Genomic DNA, 22,665 nt, shown 5'->3' with positions numbered 1-22,665 from the left:
TTTAACGGAGCAAGGACCAGAGCTTTTGCACCAAGATTTTTGTTACAGACATTTTAGTATCTTCAAAATTACGGAATCTTTCTATATAATTTTGGTCTTCAACACTATTAACCCTTTACAACCTAACCCCGCCTTTAGACGGGCTTCGATGTTAAAAAATCGCCAAAACATGAAAAAATTGTAATGTAATAAAAGTAGGTGTTAGAGTAGGCCAAATACTACCAAAAACAAACATAAACTAAACAAGATAAATGAAAATTAAAATACTAAAAATAACACAAGAAAAACATAAAACAAGAGAAGTTAAGTTTTTCGTAGAACAAAAATTGCTCAGAATGACTTCCTAAACACGGGAAAAATAAAAAAATCGAAAAAAATTGGGCAGTAGAGGGTTAACAACAAAGTTTAACTTTTATTACAATCAAAATGTTGCAGGATTGGGTCCGTTATTTTGACAATTTTAGATTAGGAAGACAACATCTTTCTTCCAACAACTTTGCACCCTTAAAAACTGAAAAAAAAACTAACATAATCCACCTATGTGGTTGGAGCCTTCCTCACTCATTACCAACAATGACTGATTTGATGGGGTTGTACACAAATTTCATCTATTTTTTAGATCCGGAATAAAACAATACATAAATATCACTTAAGTGGCCATATCTCGAGACAGGGTTGCCAGATCTTCAATGTTTTAGACTCGTTGGAAAGGTCTTTTGATTACCTAACCAACGATGGGTCGGATGGTAGACCCGGACATAGTTTACATACATTTAAGTGAGATCCGGCTATATGTGAAAACAAATATTTATACATAACTTTTGAACTTTTAATCGAAACTTCAATCTGTATAAAACTCGATATATGGGACCCTAAACCAAGTCGAATGCAACAGGTTCGGGTCAAATCGGTTCAACCAGTGCAGAGAAACATGAGCTAGTTTGTTGGTCACATACATACATACACACACATATACACACACATACAGACAGACATTTGTTCAGTTTTCGATTCTGAGTCGATATGTATACATGAAGGTGTGTCTACGACGTTTTTATACAAAGTTTATTTTTAGAGCAGGATTATAGCCTTACCTCAGTGAGAAAGGCAAAATCTAGTATGATTTGTGACCAAAAAAGGCACTTTTCCTCTTACTATCTCTTTTTCCACTACCTAACCGTGTTCCATTCGTTTCTTTTTTGTCTCACACGTGGAATGAAGGAACGTCGAATCTCACAGCACCCTCCAAACCCCAAAAAAAAAAACAGATCCGCTGAACGACTGCCTAAGCCTTCGCAGAAAAAAAGAACCCTCAGCATCCAGCAGACCTCAATCTCATCTCATTATTGAATGGCAAAGAGGAAACTCATATGAGTCTGCCTCTGTGTGTGTAAGTCCTTTGTATGTGGGTGACAACGACCCGGCTGCCGCGTGCCCTCCGTTGGATTGTCCCAGATTCTTTCGAGTCTTTTGTACCGGCTCTGATGCTGGTGCTCTGGCTGTCGTAGTCGGTTGGTCGGTCATGTCGGATAAAGTCGTCGTCGTCGTCATTGGGAAAGGACTTCCGGTGGCATTAGAAGGGGGAAGGGGGGGTTTTGGGACAAAGGATGTGGGCGGCTAAAGGCCGCTTTTTCTTCATCTCAGCTCGGTGGTGCTTGGTGCCGTTAGAGACAAACGAGATTTTTTCGTTCTTATCTTAAACTTACTAAACTGTTGTTGGTGGGTTTGTCGTTTAGTGACGATGAGGGCGAGGTCTTTGTTCTTGTTGAGGGTGACTACTCAAATGTTGAACAAGATTTTTATTAGAAAATTACTGGAATATCGGACATTTTGGATACCGTTAGGAATATTATGATTAATTTTGCAACAAATTGGCAAATTTCCATTTAATTTTTTTTTTATCAAATTAATAGTGAGTAGTCACCATGCTCAAAAACCTGCCCCCCTCTCACACACCACTAGTGACGACTATTTTCGATTTCGTTTGAATGTCACTTTGTCATTTGTCGAGCCTAGGACACGCCAAAGTTTTTCTTCTAGTCCATGCTGAGACCGACCTGGACGATGGGAGGGGGAGAAGTAGGACAAGTAGGTGGCACCTTTGAGTTGTGGCAATGAAGACAGACTAGGACTAGGCCATAGTCTGTTGGTATTTGCTTGCTTTTTCTGGGTTTGGGGCTAAGGCGTAGGTGGGTTGTTGTTTCTTGCTGCCTAATTCGTCGTCGGCTGGTGACAGCGGCCACGACAAAGCGGATTAGGACGACTCATCGGCAAAGGCATGTCGTGGGGACCGCCTGAGGTCGTGGAGACTGACGAGGGGTGTGGAAAAGTTTATGGAAATGGAAAATTGACACGAGATAGTTTGGTAGGTTTGGTCCAAAGCAAAATTTGTTTTTTTTTGATTCTGTTTTTTCCAAATTAAAAGAGAGCTGCCACCATATCAAAATAAAAAAATCGTGATACTTAAATAATGTAACGTCTTTTCGTCTTTTCGTCTTTTCGTCTTTTTGTCTTTTCGCCTTTTCGTCTTTTCGTCTTTTCGTCTTTTCGTCTTTTCGTCTTTTCGTCTTTTCGTCTTTTCGTCTTTTCGTCTTTTCGTCTTTTCGTCTTTTCGTCTTTTCGTCTTTTCGTCTTTTCGTCTTTTCGTCTTTTCGTCTTTTCGTCTTTTCGTCTTTTCGTCTTTTCGTCTTTTCGTCTTTTCGTCTTTTCGTCTTTTCGTCTTTTCGTCTTTTCGTCTTTTCGTCTTTTCGTCTTTTCGTCTTTTCGTCTTTTCGTCTTTTCGTCTTTTCGTCTTTTCGTCTTTTCGTCTTTTCGTCTTTTCGTCTTTTCGTCTTTTCGTCTTTTCGTCTTTTCGTCTTTTCGTCTTTTCGTCTTTTCGTCTTTTCGTCTTTTCGTCTTTTCGTCTTTTCGTCTTTTCGTCTTTTCGTCTTTTCGTCTTTTCGTCTTTTCGTCTTTTCGTCTTTTCGTCTTTTTGTCTTTTCGCCTTTTCGTCTTTTTGTCTTTTCGTCTTTTCGCCTTTTCGTCTTTTCGTCTTTTCGTCTTTTCGTCTTTTCGTCTTTTCGTCTTTTCGTCTTTTCGTCTTTTCGTCTTTTTGTCTTTTCGTCTTTTTGTCTTTTTGTCTTTTCGTCTTTTCGTCTTTTCGTCTTTTCGTCTTTTCGTCTTTTCGTCTTTTCGTCTTTTCGTCTTTTCGTCTTTTCGTCTTTTCGTCTTTTCGTCTTTTTGTCTTTTTGTCTTTTCGTCTTTTCGTCTTTTCGTCTTTTCGTCTTTTCGTCTTTTCGTCTTTTCGTCTTTTCGTCTTTTCGTCTTTTCGTCTTTTCGTCTTTTCGTCTTTTCGTCTTTTCGTCTTTTCGTCTTTTCGTCTTTTCGTCTTTTCGTCTTTTCGTCTTTTCGTCTTTTCGTCTTTTCGTCTTTTCGTCTTTTCGTCTTTTCGTCTTTTCGTCTTTTCGTCTTTTCGTCTTTTCGTCTTTTCGTCTTTTCGTCTTTTCGTCTTTTCGTCTTTTCGTCTTTTCGTCTTTTCGTCTTTTCGTCTTTTCGTCTTTTCGTCTTTTCGTCTTTTCGTCTTTTCGTCTTTTCGTCTTTTCGTCTTTTCGTCTTTCCGTCTTTTCGTCTTTTCGTCTTTTCGTCTTTTCGTCTTTTCGTCTTTTCGTCTTTTCGTCTTTTCGTCTTTTCGTCTTTTCGTCTTTTCGTCTTTTCGTCTTTTCGTCTTTTCGTCTTTTCGTCTTTTCGTCTTTTCGTCTTTTCGTCTTTTCGTCTTTTCGTCTTTTCGTCTTTTCGTCTTTTCGTCTTTTCGTCTTTTCGTCTTTTCGTCTTTTCGTCTTTTCGTCTTTTCGTCTTTTCGTCTTTTTGTCTTTTCGTCTTTTCGTCTTTTCGTCTTTTCGTCTTTTCATCTTTTCGTCTTTTTGTCTTTTCGTCTTTTCGTCTTTTCGTCTTTTCGTCTTTTCGTCTTTTCGTCTTTTCGTCTTTTCGTCTTTTCGTCTTTTCGTCTTTTCGTCTTTTCGTCTTTTCGTCTTTTCGTCTTTTCGTCTTTTCGTCTTTTCGTCTTTTCGTCTTTTCGTCTTTTCGTCTTTTCGTCTTTTCGTCTTTTCGTCTTTTCGTCTTTTCGTCTTTTCGTCTTTTCGTCTTTTCGTCTTTTCGTCTTTTCGTCTTTTCGTCTTTTCGTCTTTTCGTCTTTTCGTCTTTTCGTCTTTTCGTCTTTTCGTCTTTTCGTCTTTTCGTCTTTTCGTCTTTTCGTCTTTTCGTCTTTTCGTCTTTTCGTCTTTTCGTCTTTTCGTCTTTTCGTCTTTTCGTCTTTTCGTCTTTTCGTCTTTTCGTCTTTTCGTCTTTTCGTCTTTTCGTCTTTTCGTCTTTTCGTCTTTTCGTCTTTTCGTCTTTTCGTCTTTTCGTCTTTTCGTCTTTTCGTCTTTTTGTCTTTTCGCCTTTTCGTCTTTTCGTCTTTTCGTCTTTTCGTCTTTTCGTCTTTTCGTCTTTTCGTCTTTTCGTCTTTTCGTCTTTTCGTCTTTTCGTCTTTTCGTCTTTTCGTCTTTTCGTCTTTTCGTCTTTTCGTCTTTTCGTCTTTTTGTCTTTTCGTCTTTTTGTCTTTTCGTCTTTTCGTCTTTTCGTCTTTTCGTCTTTTCGTCTTTTCGTCTTTTCGTCTTTTCGTCTTTTCGTCTTTTCGTCTTTTCGTCTTTTTGTCTTTTTGTCTTTTCGTCTTTTCGTCTTTTCGTCTTTTCGTCTTTTCGTCTTTTCGTCTTTTCGTCTTTTCGTCTTTTCGTCTTTTCGTCTTTTCGTCTTTTCGTCTTTTCGTCTTTTCGTCTTTTCGTCTTTTCGTCTTTTCGTCTTTTCGTCTTTTCGTCTTTTCGTCTTTTCGTCTTTTCGTCTTTTCGTCTTTTCGTCTTTTCGTCTTTTCGTCTTTTCGTCTTTTCGTCTTTTCGTCTTTTCGTCTTTTCGTCTTTTCGTCTTTTCGTCTTTTCGTCTTTTCGTCTTTTCGTCTTTTCGTCTTTTCGTCTTTTCGTCTTTTCGTCTTTTCGTCTTTTCGTCTTTTCGTCTTTTCGTCTTTTCGTCTTTTCGTCTTTTCGTCTTTTCGTCTTTTCGTCTTTTCGTCTTTTCGTCTTTTCGTCTTTTCGTCTTTTCGTCTTTTCGTCTTTTCGTCTTTTCGTCTTTTCGTCTTTTCGTCTTTTCGTCTTTTCGTCTTTTCGTCTTTTCGTCTTTTCGTCTTTTCGTCTTTTCGTCTTTTCGTCTTTTCGTCTTTTCGTCTTTTCGTCTTTTCGTCTTTTCGTCTTTTCGTCTTTTCGTCTTTTCGTCTTTTCGTCTTTTCGTCTTTTCGTCTTTTCGTCTTTTCGTCTTTTCGTCTTTTCGTCTTTTCGTCTTTTCGTCTTTTCGTCTTTTCGTCTTTTCGTCTTTTCGTCTTTTCGTCTTTTCGTCTTTTCGTCTTTTCGTCTTTTCGTCTTTTCGTCTTTTCGTCTTTTCGTCTTTTCGTCTTTAGTTTTTAGTTTTTAGTTTTTAGTTTTTAGTTTTTAGTTTTTAGTTTTTAGTTTTTAGTTTTTAGTTTTTAGTTTTTAGTTTTTAGTTTTTAGTTTTTAGTTTTTAGTTTTTAGTTTTTAGTTTTTAGTTTTTAGTTTTTAGTTTTTAGTTTTTAGTTTTTAGTTTTTAGTTTTTAGTTTTTAGTTTTTAGTTTTAGTTTTTAGTTTTAGTTTTAGTTTTTAGTTTTTAGTTTTTAGTTTTTAGTTTTTAGTTTTAGTTTTTAGTTTTTAGTTTTTAGTTTTTAGTTTTTAGTTTTAGTTTTTAGTTTTTAGTTTTAGTTTTTAGTTTTAGTTTTTAGTTTTTTTTTAGTTTTTAGTTTTTAGTTTTTAGTTTTTAGTTTTTAGTTTTTAGTTTTTAGTTTTTAGTTTTTAGTTTTTAGTTTTTAGTTTTTAGTTTTTAGTTTTTAGTTTTTAGTTTTTAGTTTTTAGTTTTTAGTTTTTAGTTTTTAGTTTTTAGTTTTTAGTTTTAGTTTTTAGTTTTTAGTTTTTAGTTTTAGTTTTTAGTTTTTAGTTTTTAGTTTTTAGTTTTTAGTTTTTAGTTTTAGTTTTTAGTTTTTAGTTTTAGTTTTTAGTTTTAGTTTTTAGTTTTTAGTTTTTAGTTTTAGTTTTTAGTTTTAGTTTTTAGTTTTTAGTTTTTAGTTTTTAGTTTTTAGTTTTTAGTTTTTAGTTTTTAGTTTTTAGTTTTTAGTTTTTAGTTTTTAGTTTTTAGTTTTTAGTTTTTAGTTTTTAGTTTTTAGTTTTTAGTTTTTAGTTTTTAGTTTTTAGTTTTTAGGTTTTAGTTTTTAGTTTTTAGTTTTTAGTTTTTAGTTTTTAGTTTTTAGTTTTTAGTTTTTAGTTTTTAGTTTTTAGTTTTTAGTTTTTAGTTTTTAGGTTTTAGTTTTTAGTTTTTAGTTTTTAGTTTTTAGTTTTTAGTTTTTAGTTTTTAGTTTTTAGTTTTAGTTTTTAGTTTTTAGTTTTTAGTTTTTAGTTTTTAGTTTTTAGTTTTTAGTTTTTAGTTTTTAGTTTTTAGTTTTTAGTTTTTAGTTTTTAGTTTTTAGTTTTTAGTTTTTAGTTTTTAGTTTTTAGTTTTTAGTTTTTAGTTTTTAGTTTTTAGTTTTTAGTTTTTAGTTTTTAGTTTTTAGTTTTTAGTTTTTAGTTTTTAGTTTTTAGTTTTTAGTTTTTAGTTTTTAGTTTTTAGTTTTTAGTTTTTAGTTCTGATGAAGATTGATTCTGATGAAGATTGATATCACTCCAAAACTATCTTTCTCAAAACAAAAAAAACTCAGAGCAAAAATCACCACCGGCACTAAATTACCCATCATCAATCACACCTGGTCTTGATCTGCTCTCGCACCAGCAGCAAAAAATGGTTCGATTCCTCCCCCACTTTTTTGTGTCTCCTTCTCCAATTTCAACCTCTGACAGAAACTTGGCGAGAAATCGAATTTCCGAAATGAAAATTGTACTCTTTCATCACGGAGCTTTCCCCATCACCACTTCCTTTTCCTTTCCAAACCCGATTTCCATCTCATCTTCCATCCAACCAGGGAGGTTTTTGTGTCGAACTCTGATTGATGAAAATTCGAAATCAAACATTGCACCAGAGCGAAACGGAAAGATAAATTAACATCGGTGTGTTCGTTGTACGGTTTAAACCCTTGAATAGCATTTTTGAAATAAAGTTTTAGAAATTAAATGTCTAGCATTTCAATTGTTTGTTCTACATTCGAGATTTATCATTCTTTCTTGATTTTTAAAAATCCTGCCAAAATTAATCAAGAAAATTTAAATTGATCCCAAAAACTGCTCCTGGCACAACATTTAAATTGCAATTAATTTTCTTCTTCTTTTTCACCACACATTCATCACGTAGCAAGATGAACAACGGAGTTTGTCATCTGACCCCATTCGGATTTCGGATTCCCTTTCCGGGCCAGCCTTCCGATTGTTCCCCGAGGGCACAAATTTGCACAGGGATAATCGAAATGAGAATCTACCTGCTGTCGAGCAAAACCAACAATCCAAAACGAAAAAGCTCACATCCAGAGCGCTGCCGTCAGGCGGAGTGCTTTATTTGTTTAGGGGAACATTTTCCAACTGTTTTCCCATGTGGGATAACGCTTTTCCACAGATTAGTAGACTCACTTATTTTTTTAATCTCTTGAACTGTGTAGCTCAGCAAAACGTTCCAATCGCTTTGTCTGTGACACTTCCCAGGCAGACAAACTTTCTATGCAAATAATGAACTCCTTCCATACGTCCACACGCGCGTGTGTGTGTGTGTGTGTGAGGACCCACATCATTGTCCTAACTGAACTCACCTGAATCCTTGCCGCCCTTGACGCAGATGCCGAACCCGTGGCTGGCATCCGTCTGCTGGTCACGGGACATGTTCACCGTTCGCGTCATCAGGTTTTGAATGTTCGGTATGCTTCGATCTCGTTCCCGATCTCGATAGATCTGTGGGGGGAAAAGAGTAAGATTTGAATGATAATGAATCGGACCAATTTTAGTCTAATGATCACTCTTGCTCACAATATTTGTTCAACAAACACGGATTTTTTTTTATTTATTTAATTGGTATCAATTTGATTTAAAATTTTTGTCACTCTAATACGGTAAAAGTCGAGTGGCCAAATTAAAAAAAGCGTAATGTACCACAAATTAATTTGTGATACATTTTTTCCTTACGAGCGATTCTCTCTGAAATTGGCCGATTTCAACCATTTTTGATGTATTTTTTAATTGGGTCAAACTTTGTGGGGTCCTTCCTTATGACCATAGAAGCTATTTTGTGGTATCGGTTCACCCATACAAGACTACATACAATTTTGGCAGCTGTTCATACAAAAATGGTACTAAAATATTAGAAAATCTGTAACTTTTAAAGGATTTTGCTGATAGATTTGGTGTCATGAGAAAAGTTTTAGGTAAAGATGAGGACTATTCAGTAAATATAGGTGCTCGGATTTTAAAAATAAAAAATCAATCCCCCAAATTTTTTTTTTAATATTTTGATATGTTTAAGGGGACAACAGCAACAACAGCAACTTTTGAGTCATAGAGAAATATGTACAAAAAATTTGCCGCCGATTTATGATTTTCAATAGTGTTTTTGGAAAAAAATTAAAAAAAAATGACTTAAGTACTTAAAGTAAAATCAAATTTGCAATACTTTATAGATTTTTAGATTAAGTGCACTGTTTTCAAGATATAACCACTTAATGTTTAGTTTGAACTGAAAAATTCCCATTTTTCGATTTTTTTAGTCCATCCCTGGAAATATTTGTTTTGAAAGAAAAGAATGAAAGAAAATGATGAAAGAAAAAGAATCGAGAAAATTGAAGTTTCTAAGTCTCATCCAAATATTAATACATTTTCTAATGCCAATACCTCAGCAACTAATGGTCCAGTTTTCAATGTTGAAAAATGCAACATTTGTTTATTTTTTAGAGCATATCGAAAAAAATATTTTGAAAATTTTGGAATCATAATATTTCAAATGGGCTTAATATTGTATGCTTGGTTATTTTATGTGTACCATTTTCGAATTAAAGCCACTTTTAATTCAATTTTAAGGAAAAAAACCCTCAATTTTCTGATCTTATTAAAAATTATCTGATCTTTTTCGAAAAATAATTGAGATCAATAATCGATAATCATTTCAAAAAGGCTTAAAATTCAATTTTTCCACAAGGTTAGACGTCTGAAATTAAAAAAATTGTCCACGTGGTTTGTAGACGCCCCCTATGTATTATTTTGTTTCTATATCTCTCAAGACTATTTTTTAACATTTTGAGAGAAAAGTCATGAAATAAAACTATGCATAAAATTCAAACATTCGTTGGGTACAAAAAAACTATGCATATAACTTGTTTTCATATTCAGTTTTCTATATTTTTGCAAAAAAATCGTAATTTTTAATTTTGTAAATTTTTTTTTAGAAAATATCTCATCTCTATAAAAAAAATATATATAATAAAAATTTTAAAAACACTTTTTATCCAATTTGAAAGTTTGGGCGTTATTATAAATTTCTAAAAAGAACACAAAAAAAAATATTACGATACATTCATTTGTTAACATAAGAAACCGAATCAATCACATTTAGAAATAGAACTCATTTTTCTTATTTTCAAATCTTTGCTCAGTCTAAGAATTTTCTTATCTTTATCAACATTTAAAAATATGTCAGAATTTGTCGATAGTAAAAACATTATATTGAACCAGAAATTTCACGTTTCTTGAGCAGATTAAAATAAAAAGCTCACGGATTTGCAAGAAAATTTGTTCAGAAGTTCGTTTAGATACATAAATACATTTAAAAAGAATTGATTTTTCCATATTTAAACCTTATTCCTTCATAGTTATACTGTTTGGCAAGGTTTGAAAAAAAAAAAGTTTCTTATCAGAATTTTAAAGAAAATATTTTGAAGTCCAAAACTAAAAAAAGAAGTGTTGAAAGAATCTTGTTTTGAACATGTTTTGATTTATTTGAAAGGTTAATTAATGCCGCATTTTAATTAACCTATCAAATTAAACAATCATTATTCTCCTCTCAACTGCATTTATTTTCCTGCCTAGAAGTTTGCAAAAAAGTTTTAATCAAATTGGACAATTTTTATTTGATGTTTAGCAAATAAAAGTTTCATTTTTTCATTCTTTGTCAAATGAAATGTCAAAGATCAAAATTTATAGAAAATCAATGTAACAAAGATCAAAATTTATAGAAAATCAATGTAACTTGAAATGTTCAATGTAATAAAAATCATGCATGCAGCCTATTCAAAATTATTATTCAAATAATATTTTAAAAATAAATAAATAATTTATTCAGCCTTTTTCAAATAATTGACATTTTTTCATTGATTCTTACCAAATTAAAAATTAAAGTTTAAGATTTTTCAATTATTTCTCAAATTAAAAATGTACATTGTAACTATTAAGAATAAATTTGTTGGCCTTTTCGAAAACCATTGATTTTAAAATAAATGTCATTTTCTGTTGTGGATCTTGTTCCTATTTCAAAACTTTCAAGTCTAAGAAAAATTTAAAAAATTGAAAATTAGCAATTAATTACAAACAACGATTACAACGAGCAATTAATTACAAACAACGATCTATTGTTGATTTGGCTTAAACATTTGAGTTAATTTGATTTTGGTTAACCGCGGTAGATTTTCATGAAAAAATTCGAACTGTCAAAAATCCACCAAAGCATCTATCACATTGATCACACAAAAAACTGTGGTGGAAAAGTATCCACCGCGATCTACATCGATAAATTTTTTTACAGTTAACCAAACCAAATTAATAATACAACTTGGGTCTGCTTTTTGTATGATCAATTAAGCTATTTTACATCATTTAATTTAAAAACTTTCCATTTCAAAATATTCAAAAAACGTTATTTCGATTCAAAATTGTATTCAACATTTCGAAATAGAATCCATTTTTTTCGTAATTATTTTACGATGTTTGTCAAAAATATAAATAACAAGCCTTACCCGACAAACTTCGTTCTGCCTTTTTTCGTTTGTTGACGTTTTTAACTTTTTTGCTTATTTAGCCTCCTGTGATCAAAATTTGATTTTACGTAACTTTTCCCATACAATCTGCAGATGCTCCGGAATCGGTCCCAGAGTGGTCAAAGTTGTAACTTTTTGGCGTAAGAACCTTCCTTGGGCTTATACGAACCCAACGCAACAAAGAGCACCTCGATCCGACTTTCCGTGTTGAATTGATTCGCGTTCGAACAAAACCGTCGAAATTTTTTATATATATAGATTTAAAAGATGGCATTCAACGTCTTCTTAAACATTTCAAAACAAAAAAAAAGATTAAAAAAACATTGTAGCATTCTTTATAAAAAAAATAGAAAATAGGGTTTAATTTTCAGCTGAAACATTTTCTTCTTGACATCTTCTCATCAACACCTACAGCATTGCTGAAGATACCAAATCTATCAAAAAAATTGTTTTCAAGGTATCATTTATTGAATAATTTGAAAGCATTTTGGTATGAACAATATGTGAGAGCAAGAGTGATATTTGTGGTGAGTGGTGAGACATTTTCCCACTCCTCCTTTACTTACCTGGTGGGTGGTAGAAGGCGGACTGCTGGCAGGACTTCGGCGGCCCCGATCGCGCGTGCCGTTACTATGATAACTAGTAGGAACTGAAGAAGATGAACTGGTTGTGTTAAACAATCTTATGACCTGCTCTGGCGAGATAGGCCGCTTTTTACCATTATGTCTGGTTGAATTTGGAACTGTACCTGAATCAATGTTTTTTTTAGTTTTATTTTGGGAACGGGGATTTGGGATTTATTTTTTCAGGGATTGGGATTGGGTTTGTTGGGGAAAGTTGGAATCATTTTGTATTTTTTTTTGTTTTGGGGTTTTTAGAGAAAGAAGAAATAGAAAAGCGGAAAAGTGGAAGAGATTCCCGTTACGAATTGTGTTTTGAAGTTGTTTTATTTGGTTCAAAGAAAAAGTCCTACTAACTGGGTTCACAGGCGGGTTAGACAGAGAGAGAAAGAGGTTTTTGGTGGTTTTTGAGAAACTTTAGTTTCTAACGTTCCGAAAAATAACTGGACGGGGGGTTTCACACAGGGTTCATCTCAAAACTGGAGGGAAGTGGTTTGTAGAAGTAGTAGTTGAACTCACTATTCGAAATTTGAAACACACAACAATACGCACGTTCAGGGAATCTGAAGAAGAATACCATCAAACGGTTCAGGCAGCACGACTAAGAACACTCACAAACTTTCTGCTTAAATTATTTCCACTAAACGGCAACGAGCTTTTCTCTTTTCTGGAAAGGGACCATTCGGCGATAACGGGTTTCCACGCGCACACTACGAAAGAACACAGTTCGAGCAAATACAACAAAGATTTAGAGGATTCATAGGGATAGTAGTTTGGGGAATTGTTGGGAGTTGGGATTTTTGTGGCGTGTTTGTTTTGTAAGGTGTTTTGTACTGTAAAAGGGAAAATCGTTTTAATCTCATCATATCAAACATCGAATTTGATTCTCCTTTCGATCTCCCGGAAATTGTTTCAAGACATAATGGCAAGCAGAGTGGTTGGACCAGATTTTCAGATAACTATTTTATCTATAAAAAGTAATAGATTGGTTAAAGAAAGACACATTTGTGTTGAAGGGAAGGGTCTACGGGGTTCAAACTTGGTGACTAGACTAGAATTTTCAGTAATGCTACTAGTGAGCAGAACTAGCAAAAAAACGAAAACGATAGTGAGTGGTTTTAGTGGAGAACGGAGAGGAGATCTAGAGAGAGATATGTATAGTTTTAAATTAAGGTTTTACTGATGAGACTGAGGAAGGAGGAGTAGTTATGCTTCACGATGCTAGGCGCAGAGCATAGAGTGTTTGTATGAGCATTAATATTCTATAAATCTGTAAGAGAATGTGTTTATGTGTTATTCGTGTGAGAGGATAGAGAATGTAGTGGTTGTGACAGGAGGCCAGCAACATAGCATCCGGGCGATTGGTCTATGTTACTAAAATGTTAATTAAATCAAAGAGAGGATACGAGCAGACAGATCCAGAACATGCTTAGAACTATTGTTTAGACGATGGACTACTGTTCCAACTGTGATGAGCTCATCGATCAAAAATATTAATACTGTGAACACTGTGACGATTACAAAATATTATTTAGATTTTTTTCTATTTTGCATTTATGATTTTTACACAAAAAAACCGCTTATTTCAGTTTAGTTTAACTGGTAAATAATCATGTTACAATTAGTTTATTCAGCGGTCCTTGTAGAGCATAAGTATTTGTTTCAGACAGAATTAACATAAAAAATCATGTTAAAGCTGTTTAAGCTAATACATTTGTAGAGTAAAACAAACTATGAAAAAAAATTAAAACTAAACGAAATTAGAATTCACTGAAATTTCAAAAAATAAATCAGCTCAAATTAGAATAAGCGGAATTTATCCAAGCATGTACACGAACGGGACCAATTTTTTTCGAAAGATCTCGCCGAGACATGAATATAGCAATACAGTCTGCCTTCACTGATCACTGATCTCTTACTTGTTTCGGCGGTAAACACAGCGGTCTTAACTCCAAGGAGTTCTTGGATGACCCAGAACATTTCATTAAGTTGTTACAACAATGCAGTCTTGGTAGTAACAATTGCAGTCTTGGTAGGATCTGTTTTCAAAATCTTCATGTTTCTATGGTAAGCCTCTTGCACAAACGGTTCAAATGGGTAGAAACAAGAGAAGTCAGGTTTCAATCATGCTAAGACATATCAGAACTCACAGTTTTTGCTGATACGCGTCGAGTGAAGTCAAGATGATCGAAATCCATAATAAAATTGCGATTTTATGAATGTTTTTAGAAATCGCAAAAATACGATTTTTTGTACATTTTTACACAAAATGCTCAAACTTCAACAGTTTGTAATTTTTCATGTCTCGGTGGGATCTTTCGAAAAAAGTTGGTCCCGTTCGATTACATCTTTGGACCAGCTCCCATACAAATTTGCCCATTCTCCTTTTATATGATCCCGAAAGTGATTTTGTTTATTTATTCCAAAAAATACAATGTTTTTAAAAGTCAAATATGTAGTTTGAAAAAAAAACTACTTTAAACTGCTCAGGTCTGAAATATATATATTTTTTATTTTACTGTCAATGAATAACTCACGTTTTAAAAATCTCAGAAAAGGCTAAAATTTGTCTGTAATTTCTTACTTTCCAATTTGAATAATGTTTTTAAAAAATCTGAGAAATAATTTTTAATGGAAATATTAGAAGAATTTTAACTTTATTTAACTTTATTTTTTTAGAGAACTTACAATAATTTATTATGAAACGGCGTATTTCCTCCTCGGTCAAGGTCTAGAGAGGAAGAAGGCAAATCAACTAAAATTAAATTTGTATGCTTTATTTTCAAAAAATGGCAAAATTTATCACAATTTTATTCAGATATGACCAACTGTTGAAATGTGCAGGTTTTTGAATGAACATTTTTAGCTTCCGTAAAAATTTAAGCTCCTTTTTTTCAAATTTGGAGGACATGGGGAGACCTAAATATTAATTTCAAATTCAAATAGTTAAAAACAAAAATCAAAATATAAACGTATCATTAGTAACGTTGTATTCTTTCCAAAGTTGTTCTTAAATTGCTTACAAATATTGTATTTAGAAAATCTTTATCTAAATATAAACATAGTAAAAATAGGCTTATTTTTTTATATACATAAAAAATAATAATTAAGAAACGAAGCTAGATGCTGATAATATTCTTAAGATATTGCTGTTTATTTTATTGAGAGTATTTTTAACCAACATTACAAAAATGCACTTTTTTCAAAAAGCTTGTTTAAAATTGTCATTACAAAATAATTATTGTTCCATTTATTTATTTATTTCCAAGTTAGTTAAATTTAATTAAAATCATACAATGATTTTTCAAGTTGTATTGGTAAATTAAAAACACCACCGGAAAAAGTTAATGAATATTTTTTAATTAATTTGGGTTAATCAAAAATCATATCGTAATAAGTTTGTAGCTATCATGAAATTTGTATTTTAAATACAATCCTTTTAACAAAATATTTCAGGATTTGCTGTTTAAATGGATACAAAAAGAAAAGAAAGTTTCAAAAAATTTTGTTGTCTTGATTTTATTTTCCAAAAACTTTGATTGTTAAGCAAAACCCACGATGTTTTTTTTAATTTAAATGTTTAAATTATATAATAGAGTTGAAAGTCAAATAATTTAAAAAATGAATGACATGTTTTTGAAAAACAATCAGAAATGTAAAAAAGAAATTGCCAAGTTCTACTTAATAATTATTTCAAAGATCACGAAATGCTTTTTTTTATAAAAGATATTATATCTATTGAAATAATTCTAAATGTTTTTTTTTTTTCTCATTTTTTACATGGCAATCTTTAGTAAGAATAAATAACGGGAAATAAATCTTGTAGATGAGTCACCTTATCTTACAGAGGCTAACGCTACTGCAAACGTCTACTCAGAGTTCACTACCGCGTCCTACTCAGAAGACCAAATAACAGTACAACCCACTATCTCTACACTAGTCTAGTACAAGAGTAGCAGTCGTCCCAGAGAAAAGAAGAAGAAGTAGACGAAACTAGTATCATGCCGAGCAGTAGTAGGTACAGAACACCAGGACCTAAAACGAGCAAGTAACCACGGTACGGACTATTTCTACGAGACGGTTGAAAGATGCATTAGAGTGATGAGAGAGGGGTTGTCATTCGAGCAAAAAGGGGGAAAGAGGTATAATAAGAATGTAACGCAACAACATTCAACGATGGGGTTGATTTTACTAGATCGTCACTAGATGGTCTAAGAGGGGTGGATTAGCTAAATCGGAACTAGTGAAATTAAACAGGGTAAGAGAACAAAGAGAGAGAGAGAAATAGATAGAGTAAACAAATGGGGTTGAAACGGGGGGTTGGTGGGGGGAAGACAAAAGTTTTAAAAAAATGTTTGTTGTCAGAAGAAGACTAGGCTTTACCTGCACCAGTTGAAACACCTAAGCTAGCTGAGTCTAAATAACTACTTCTACTTGGCAATGAACCTCCTTTGGAAGGGACACCGGCTGTGTTATAATAATAGTGAGGAGAGTGTGGTCTTTCTCTTTCTACTATTGTATATGAAGTACCGGGTGGTGAATAATATAAACCTGAACGTCCTCGCAGGGAACTTGTGCTGTTGCCGATCCGGGTACTTCCGTAGGGCCCAATGACGTCCTCGGCCTCGAAGCTGTTGGACCGGATCGTGGCCGCCGACGAGGACGTTCCGCCGGGGACACCACCACCACCGCCGCCACCGCCGAGCATTGAGGACGAACCGCCGCCGCTCCCGACTCCGGGCCCACCAACGCCGACGCCGACACCAGCGCCGACGCCACCGCCACCGCCAGTGTGGTGGTAGATCGAGTTGACCGGCGGGGACGAGACCTGCTGGTAGCCGCTCCGGGAGCTCCACCGGGACGGGCCCAGGTCGCACAGCTCGGCATAGTCGTTCCCGGCACCCATCGCTAGGGGGTCTCCGCCACCGGGGGCGCCCCCTAAGCGCATTTCCGCACACCTGCAAAAAAGAGGGAGAGAGACAAAAACGTAACGCAATTAGCACCATTTCGAACCACGGTGATAGCTATAAATACGGCGAAAAGCAATTCCGATAAGTGCCGTTGGACGGAGACAGCAGAGAGCAAGGGAGAGAGATAGAGAGTATGCAGATTGGATTTCGCGCGCGGAAATGCATTTATCAGCAATTTCCGGAGTGGGTGAAATGTAATCGACGAAATGGTCCATGAAATGGGGCAGAATGGCAATTGTCTCAAATAACCGTGGCATGTGTTGCAATTGCCAATAAAATTTCACCCACAGCATCTAGGTTTCTGAAAAGTCCACCAAGACGTGGTCTCAAATAAAACTTTTGACAAAAAATTGACCGAAAATTGAAACATACCTGGATGATGAAAAGTGTTCTACTTTTGAAGTAAAATTTGTTGTTTATTATACTTATTCAAATTGTTTTCTTCTATCCTAGAACTACTTATTCTATTAAAAATGTGACAAACAAAACATTGCTCACGCAAAGCTTTCGAGGGACCTTCATCCACCTACGATACCACACGATGATAATGCACCACACGACCGGCACCTTCGCCATTGAGCATTATGTAATTTTTTAACGACAACAAGCCATAATTTATCCCCACGCACGGTGGATGGACACACGGTGTGTGGTTACGACATAAATGTCATCTCCTTGGGGGAGGAAAATTGGAGAATATTGCACAGCTGGTGTGTCCATCTTTTTTTGCTGGCTGACTCAACTTCACCGTCAATTTCCCGAACAGCTGTGGTCATGCGGAACCGCTGGAAGTTTGCGTTCCTTGCGTCATCCAATTACGAGATTGGGTTCCACAGGTGACCGTTATGACTGGCATGGGATGACGGTAATTTTGCGAATTATGATATGACTCAACAGAACAGAAAAGTAATAAAATAGTATTCCAAAATTTCAGTTCCTCTAACTCAAAGCTTTTTTGTTACCTCACTGAATCTTCAATCCTCAAAAAAAAGTTCTTCCCGCAATAGACAGACAGAATGTGACGGCGGTGCAAACGATCCCGAACGGTGAACGGTTTGGCCAAGGTTATTGTTTCCGGAACATCATCACTCAACTGATGATTCCGTCCTCTGCTGGCAGGCTCCTGCATTTCGACAATGGCCCCAGACATTGGCGAAAACGAGCCTCATCGTGTGACATACTCCTTGCTCGACTTTGAACATGTGTGTGTCTGTGTAAACCCCCGTTTTTGGCTGCAAGCCAATTCAAGGGTTGAGACGACGGTAGGTCAAAACTAGGATCTTTGCGATTCGTTTGATGTATTTTGTCCTTCTACTTTACTCATTGTTTAAACAAAACTAACTAAGAAATAAACAAAAGACTAATCAACTATTTGGTTGATTAGGCCCAATTGGTCGATTTGGCCCAATTGGTCGATTTGGCCCAATTGATCGATTTGACCCAATTGATCGATTTGGCCCAATTGGTCGATTTGGCCCAATTGGTCGATTTGGCCCAATTGGTCGATTTGGCCCAATTGGTCGATTTGGCCCAATTGGTCGATTTGGCCCAATTGGTCGATTTGGCCCAATTGGTCGATTTGACCCAATTGGTCGATTTGGCACAATTGGTCGATTTGGCCCATTTGGTCGATTTGGCCCATTTGGTCGATTTGGCCCAATTTGGTAAATTTGGTAAATTTGGTAAATTTGGTAAATTTGGTAAATTTGGTAAATTTGGTAAATTTGGTAAATTTGGTAAATTTGGTAAATTTGGTAAATTTGGTAAATTTGGTAAATTTGGTAAATTTGTAAATTTGGTAAATTTGGTAAATTTGGTAAATTTGGTAAATTTGGTAAATTTGGTAAATTTGGTAAATTTGGTAAATTTGGTAAATTTGGTAAATTTGGTAAATTTGGTAAATTTGGTAAATTTGGTAAATTTGGTAAATTTGGTAAATTTGGTAAATTTGGTAAATTTGGTAAATTTGGTAAATTTGGTAAATTTGTAAATTTGGTAAATTTGGTAAATTTGTAAATTTGTAAATTTGGTAAATTTGGTAAATTTGGTAAATTTGGTAAATTTGGTAAATTTGGTAAATTTGGTAAATTTGGTAAATTTGGTAAATTTGGTAAATTTGGTAAATTTGGTAAATTTGGTAAATTTGGTAAATTTACCAAATTTACGGTAAATTTGGTCAATTTGGTGAATAACGTGAATTAAGAGAAAATGTCAATCCAAAAAATTTAGGGAAGTTGGTCAATTTGGTCAATTTGGTCAACTTTGTCAATTTGCCAATTTGGTAAATTTGGTCATCTTTGCCAAGTCGTCAACAAAGTTTTTTTTTTTATTTGGTCAATTTGATCAACTTTGCCAATTTGGAGAATTTGGTAAATTTGGTAAATTTGGTATGTCTGTTCAATTTGGTAAATTTGATCAACTTGGTGAATTTTGACAATTTTGACAATTTTGACAATTTTGACAATTTTGACAATTTTGACAATTTTGACAATTTTGACAATTTTGACAATTTTGACAATTTTGACAATTTTGACAATTTTGACAATTTTGACAATTTTGACAATTTTGACAATTTTGACAATTTTGACAATTTTGACAATTTTGACAATTTTGACAATTTTGACAATTTTGACAATTTTGACAATTTTGACAATTTTGACAATTTTGACAATTTTGACAATTTTGACAATTTTGACAATTCTGACAATTTTGACAATTTTGACAATTTTGACAATTTTGACAATTTTGACAATTTTGACAATTTTGACAATTTTGACAATTTTGACAATTTTGACAATTTTGACAATTTTGACAATTTTGACAATTTTGACAATTTTGACAATTTTGACAATTTTGACAATTTTGACAATTTTGTCAATTTTGACAATTTTGACAATTTTGACAATTTTGACAATTTTGACAATTTTGACAATTTTGACAATTTTGACAATTTTGACAATTTTGACAATTTTGACAATTTTGACAATTTTGACAATTTTGACAATTTTGACAATTTTGACAATTTTGACAATTTTGACAATTTTGACAATTTTGACAATTTTGACAATTTTGACAATTTTGACAATTTTGACAATTTTGACAATTTTGACAATTTTGACAATAAATCAAACTTCAAATAATTCAACTTCCGACTTTGAAATCATCAAACTTACTCCCCGCCAATTCCCTACTATGTTTCGAAGGAAATAATTAATGCTCGCCTACTGAAACCACAAACCCCACTCTGACTGTCCGTGTCTCTCCGAACCAGATCGAGGACAGACCTCAACACCTAATATCCGGGATTTGGACACCTTTCCCTCCAGCTGCTGCGGTACAGACTCACCGTCGACGACGTCACTGGAATTTCGGTGGGGTTGGTACACGTGGTCGTGACAGGCCCGTCATATCCAGCAGCACCTGTCAGCAGGTACAAAGGAGGTTGCAGAGGGGGAAATAGGGGGATGAAAAATGTATTCTCGTTGCGGCCGAAATGCCTCGCAGGCTTTAAATCCTTAATGGAGGATTTTTTGGAAGGAAGCAGGATGGTCTTTGTGCGGAATTAGCTTGCGGACTGTTTTGTTGGGGTGACTGACAGGGAGTTTGGCTTTAAATCTGAGTTCAAATTGTATTTTTTTTAAATCTCTTTAAAGCAAACCGGAACATGCTAAACAAAGATGATTTTGTTTAGTTTTACGAGCTAATAAAAAGCTGCCACAGGGTGACAATGAGACATAAAAGAAATTTCTTTTATGACTTCTAAGGAAGTCTTCAAAGCAAATTCGTGCCCATTTAATGTTTGCCAGCATAAATAACATTGAAAAGTTTGGCTGATGAAAATGAAAAATCATTAAATTTGAACTGCAATCATAATCACAGCGATAGCTTTTGCTCACTTTGACCTTTTTCCTGGTTCATTAGACTCGTTAAGCAAACACTTTCTTATGACGCATTCAAACGAGAATCGTTCTGTGAATGGATAGGAAACGTATCAATGTCTTTCGTAGAAGCTTTCTCAATCACGAAAAGCAAGATCCATTTCAATTTACAATGAGATTCAAAGTTATTTTTAAAAACCATGCAGATTTTTTTTTCCTGTATTGTTGTTTAATAAAAAATATTTTAAGAAATTGTGTTACAAACAAAAAAAAACTTCAAAATGCGATTTTTGTTTTTCACGTGGAATCCCCCTGTTGCATGTGGGCGAAATCCCACCATCAATTGAAAGAGTTCACTTCATTAGTCGCGGCACCGCAGAACTAGACTCGAACTGACTTCCATTTCAAATGATAGAAAATTCCCACCCACTTGAAGTGCAAAAAGAAAAGCCGGAAAACTTTTGAATGAATTGTAAATTTACTACGCCGATTTGCGGAGTCCGCGCGATAAAATCAATTTCCCTCCTCGCTCTGGAAGCTCTTTTGCCAGTTTCAATTGCAAGTTTCGGTACTCTTGTGCTCGTAAATGGAGTTCCGGATATGAAAGAAAAGTACCCCCTTCCGCCCAAGGGTTGCGCGAACCCCGCTCCGGGGAAGGGCTTTTCACTATTCACCATGGTTTGCATTGGAGGGGCTGGGTTAAATGGAGAGCTAAAGGGCATTTGGATCGTAATCAATAACAAAGGGGATGATGCAACGTTAAAGAGGGTGCTTTGTATGAACAATCGACCACGTAAATTGAATTACTTTAACATGAGAGGAGCAAACGAGTGACGGGCATTGCAGAAACTGTTAAAATTGTCAAAATTGTCAAAATTGTCAAAATTGTCAAAATTGTCAAAATTGTCAAAATTGTCAAAATTGTCAAAATTGTCAAAATTGTCAAAATTGTCAAAATTGTCAAAATTGTCAAAATTGTCAAAATTGTCAAAATTGTCAAAATTGTCAAAATTGTCAAAATTGTCAAAATTGTCAAAATTGTCAAAATTGTCAAAATTGTCAAAATTGTCAAAATTGTCAAAATTGTCAAAATTGTCAAAATTGTCAAAATTGTCAAAATTGTCAAAATTGTCAAAATTGTCAAAATTGTCAAAATTGTCAAAATTGTCAAAATTGTCAAAATTGTCAAAATTGTCAAAATTGTCAAAATTGTCAAAATTGTCAAAATTGTCAAAATTGTCAAAATTGTCAAAATTGTCAAAACTGTCAAAATTGTCAAAATTGTCAAAATTGTCAAAACTGTCAAAATTGTCAAAATTGTCAAAATTGTCAAAATTGTCAAAATTGTCAAAATTGTCAAAATTGTCAAAATTGTCAAAATTGTCAAAATTGTCAAAATTGTCAAAATTGTCAAAATTGTCAAAATTGTCAAAATTGTCAAAATTGTCAAAATTGTCAAAATTGTCAAAATTGTCAAAATTGTCAAAATTGTCAAAATTGTCAAAATTGTCAAAATTGTCAAAATTGTCAAAATTGTCAAAATTGTCAAAATTGTCAAAATTGTCAAAATTGTCAAAATTGTCAAAATTGTCAAAATTGTCAAAATTGTCAAAATTGTCAAAATTGTCAAAATTGTCAAAATTGTCAAAATTGTCAAAATTGTCAAAATTGTCAAAATTGTCAAAATTGTCAAAATTGTCAAAATTGTCAAAATTGTCAAAATTGTCAAAATTGTCAAAATTGTCAAAATTGTCAAAATTGTCAAAATTGTCAAAATTGTCAAAATTGTCAAAATTGTCAAAATTGTCAAAATTGTCAAAATTGTCAAAATTGTCAAAATTGTCAAAATTGTCAAAATTGTCAAAATTGTCAAAATTGTCAAAATTGTCAAAATTGTCAAAATTGTCAAAATTGTCAAAATTGTCAAAATTGTCAAAATTGTCAAAATTGTCAAAATTGTCAAAATTGTCAAAATTGTCAAAATTGTCAAAATTGTCAAAATTGTCAAAATTGTCAAAATTGTCAAAATTGTCAAAATTGTCAAAATTGTCAAAATTGTCAAAATTGTCAAAATTGTCAAAATTGTCAAAATTGTCAAAATTGTCAAAATTGTCAAAATTGTCAAAATTGTCAAAATTGTCAAAATTGTCAAAATTGTCAAAATTGTCAAAATTGTCAAAATTGTCAAAATT

At 33.7% G+C, this 22,665-nt stretch overlaps 1 protein-coding gene across 14 annotated transcripts in view; it reads right to left on the bottom strand.

Moving 5' to 3' along the window:
* LOC6045974 (whirlin) overlaps positions 1-22,665 on the bottom strand; it is a 193,500-nt gene that overhangs the window by 134,767 nt on the left and 36,068 nt on the right. For 9 of the 14 annotated variants that reach the window (XM_038252110.1, XM_038252112.1, XM_038252113.1 and 6 more), the window contains exons 2-4: positions 16,009-16,583; positions 11,572-11,753; positions 7,799-7,937 (exon numbers count right to left, since the gene is read on the bottom strand). In XM_038252110.1, the coding sequence (XP_038108038.1) occupies positions 7,799-7,937; positions 11,572-11,753; positions 16,009-16,573 (886 nt within the window). In that variant the 5' untranslated portion in view covers positions 16,574-16,583. The remainder of the gene's footprint in view (positions 1-7,798; positions 7,938-11,571; positions 11,754-16,008; positions 16,584-22,665) is intronic. The other 5 variants (XM_038252111.1, XM_038252116.1, XM_038252117.1 and 2 more) reach the window with 5 other exon arrangements.

This window comes from Culex quinquefasciatus, chromosome 2, assembly GCF_015732765.1.
Source record: "Culex quinquefasciatus strain JHB chromosome 2, VPISU_Cqui_1.0_pri_paternal, whole genome shotgun sequence".
Classification (NCBI taxonomy): domain Eukaryota; kingdom Metazoa; phylum Arthropoda; class Insecta; order Diptera; family Culicidae; genus Culex; species Culex quinquefasciatus.
Note: the sequence above shows the minus strand (reverse complement) of the source record. Positions and strands in the feature narration are given on the sequence as shown.